This window comes from Cetorhinus maximus, unplaced genomic scaffold, assembly GCF_964194155.1.
Source record: "Cetorhinus maximus unplaced genomic scaffold, sCetMax3.hap1.1 HAP1_SCAFFOLD_2850, whole genome shotgun sequence".
Lineage (NCBI taxonomy): Eukaryota > Metazoa > Chordata > Chondrichthyes > Lamniformes > Cetorhinidae > Cetorhinus > Cetorhinus maximus.
In genome coordinates, this window is record NW_027598781.1 from 9,002 (window position 1) to 12,500 (window position 3,499).

Here is a 3,499-nt window from a genome sequence, read left to right on the forward strand (position 1 = left end):
CTGTAACCTCCTCCAGCCCCTACACCCCTCCCTATCTCTGTAACCTCCTCCAGCCCCTACAACCCTTCCTATCTCTGTAACCTCCTCCAGCTCCTTCAACCCTCCCTATCTCTGTTACCTCCTCCAGCCCCTTCAACCCTCCCTATCTCTGTAACCTCCTCCAGCCCCTACAACCCTCCCTATCTCTATAACCTCCTCCAGCCCGTACAACCCTTCCTATCTCTGTAACCTCCTCCAGCCCCTGCAACCCTCCCTATCTCTGTAACCTCCTCCAGCCCCTACAACCCTCCCTATCTCTGTACCCTCCTCCAGCCCCTACAGACCGTCCCTATCTCTCTAACCTCCTCCAGCCCCTACAACCCTTCCTATCTCTGTAACCTCCTCCAGCCCCCTACAACCCTCCCTCTATCTGTTACCTCCTCCAGCCCCTACACCCCTCCCTACCTCTGTAACCCCCTCCAGCTCCTACACCCCTTCCTATCTCTGTACCCTCCTCCAGCCCCCGACAACCCTCCCTATCGCTGTAACCTTCTACAACCCTCCGAGATCTCTGCGCTCCTCCAATTCCGGCCTCTAGAGCATCCCCTGATGCAGGTTACAGAGACGTGAGGGATAGCCCACTAGCTACTAGGGCAGAATTACTGGAATCTTAGAGACACAGGAGAGAGAGGTTTCAGGTCTTCCCTCTTTGTAGGCTAAAAAATGTCCTGTCTGCACTGTTACTACACAAAACTCTGATCACCTGGTCAGGAGCCAATTAAAAGGCTGTCATTAGGCTGTCCCCTTTAGTCCAGAACTCCTTTCTGGCACCAGTCTGTTCTTTTATGGCACACTCTGTTCCAGGATAGCAACATTGTAGACATTCCTCATCCTGGTCTAGTGAACAGGTCTTTCGACTGCAGCCATGGTAGTTTTTAAAGCCAAACCGTCTAGGAAACATAAAAATAGGTCATTCACGCCTGCTGTGTGCGTGCGTCCGCAGCCTCCTGTACAAAGCCATAGACGCTAACGCGGAGAACGAGGGCCCCATCTACAATTACCGCGTGGAGATCTCCATCTTCTTCATTGTCTACATCATCATCATCGCGTTTTTCATGATGAATATCTTCGTGGGATTTGTCATCATCACCTTCCGGGAGCAGGGCGAGAAGGAGTATCAGAACTGCGAGCTCGACAAGAACCAGGTGAGTCCCAATGCTTGGGGTGGCGGAGGAAGTGCTGGGGGGTGGGGGGGGGGGGGGGGGGATATTCGGCTGGGGAAGACCTCACGTCCCCCTTGTCACTGAGTCGTTATGGCACAAGAGGAGGCCCATTTGGCCCATCCAGTCCATGCTAACTCCCCGTGGAGCACTCCACTCCGTCTCCTTTCCTCCACTCTCTCCCAGTCGCCTTGCAAGTGCCTATCAACCACCCCCCGCCCTTGACGTTCAATGGGCATTACCATCGCTGAATCCCCGCAATTAACATCCTGGGGGGTTACCATTGACCAGAAACTGAACTGGACCCAGCCATATAAATACTGTGGCTACAAGAGCAGGTCAGAGGCTGGGAATCCTGCAGAGAGTCACTCACCTCCTGACTCCCCCAAAGCCTGTCCACCATCTACAAGGCACAAGTCAGGAGTGTGATGGGATACTCCCCACTTGCCTGGATGAGTGCAGCTCCCACAACACTCAAGAAGCTCGACACCGTCCAGGATAAAGCAGCCCCGCTTGATGGGCACCCCATCCACTAACATTCACTCCCTCCACCACCGACGCACAGGGGCAGCAGTGTGTGTGTACCATCTACAAGATGCACTGCAGCAACTCGCCAAGGCTCCTTCGACAGCGCCGCCCAAACCCACCACCTCTACCACCTAGAAGGACAAGGGCAGCAGACACACGGGGAACACCACTACCTGCAAGTTCCCCTCCGAGCCCCTCACCATCCCGACTTGGAAATATATCGGCCGTTCCTTCACTGTCGCTGGGTCAAAATCCTGGGACTCCCTCCCTAACAGCACGGTGGGTGTACCTACACCACACAGGACAAAATCCTGGGACTCCCTCCCTAACAGCACGGTGGGTGTACCTACACCACACGGGGACTGCAGCAGCTCAAGAAGGCGGCTCACCCACCACCTTCTCGAGGGGTAATTAGGGATGGGCAATAAATGCTGGGCCCGGCCAGCGATGCACACATCCCATGAACGAATAAATAATAAAAATAAATTCTGTCTGCAACGTCTCACCGTGTCCGCTCACACAGTCGTCATAGGCAGCGAGTTCCAAACCTTTACCAGTCGCTGTGTAAAAAAAAGTTCCTCCTCACATGCCCCCCTCACATTGTCCAAAACCTTAAACCCCCAATCCTTGAGCAATCAGCCAATGGGGAGCAGCTTTTCTTCGTCTCCCTCATCCAAACCTGTCCTGATCTTGTCCACCTCGATCGAACCTCCCCCTCAATCTCCCTTCACTCCGAGGAGCCCCCGCCTTCTCCAACCCAACCTCGTCGCTCAAAATAATCCCCCTCGTCCCTGGACCCCGCTCTGGTAAATCTCCCTCCACCCCCCCCCCATCTCGAGGGACCCTCACAACCCTTCCTAAAGTGTGGCGGCCGCCACAGGCCTCAGTACTCCAGTTGGGGCCTAACCAGAGCCTAACAAAGGTTCAGCCTTAACTTCCCTGCTTCTGTCCTCAACACCGCCGCTTACCAATTAATCGCTCTCTCAATATACCCTGTCATATTTGGAGAGCTACACGCACAAGAGCCCCCAGGTCCCTCCCTCCCCGCGTGCTCGTCAAAATATTATTCCGCTAGTCCCATTGACCTGCACCCAGTCCATAACGTCTCCCATCCATGTATCTATTCAATTTATCCTTAAAACTTAAGAGTGAGCCCGCATTCACCACGTCAGATGGTAGCTCGTTCCACACTCCCACCACTCTCTGAGTGAAGAACTTCCCCCTAAACCTTTCCCCTTTCACCCTAAAGCCATGTTCTCTCGTGTTTATCTCTCCTAATCTAAGTGGAAAGACCCTACTCGCATTTACTCTGTCTATACCCCTCACAATTTTGTACGCGTCTATCAAATCTCCCCTCATCCTTCTACGCTCCAAGGAATAAAGTCCTAACCTGTTTAATCTTTCCCTGTAACTCAACTCCTTAAGACCCCGGCAACATCCTAGTAAATCTTCTCCGCGCTCTCTCAATCTTACTGATATCCTTCCTGTAGTTAGGCGACCGGAACTGCACACAATACTCCAAAGTTGGCCCCACCAATGTCTTACACAACCTCACCATAACATCCCAACTCCTATACTCAATACTTTGGCTTATGAAGGCCAGTAGGCCAAAAGCTTTCTTTACAACCTTTGTCTACCTGAGACGCCACTTTCAGGGAATTATGGATCTGAACTCCCAGATCCCTTTGTTCCTCCACTGTCGGAGGAGCTTGGCGTCTGGCTCCCGGCCCTGAGGGTGTGTCGAGATGGAGAGAGGCAGTGGAGCCTCGGAG

At 53.3% G+C, this 3,499-nt stretch overlaps 1 protein-coding gene across 1 annotated transcript in view; it reads left to right on the forward strand.

Annotated features, from left to right (window-relative positions):
- Positions 1 to 982: 982 nt before the first annotated feature.
- The window catches only part of LOC144677669 (voltage-dependent L-type calcium channel subunit alpha-1S-like), a gene marked incomplete at its 5' end in the record, with an annotated part of 26,803 nt that continues 24,286 nt past the window's right edge, over positions 983 to 3,499 (forward strand). The window contains one exon of the mRNA XM_078537700.1: positions 983 to 1,184. Within this exon, the coding sequence (XP_078393826.1) occupies positions 983 to 1,184 (202 nt within the window). The remainder of the gene's footprint in view (positions 1,185 to 3,499) is intronic.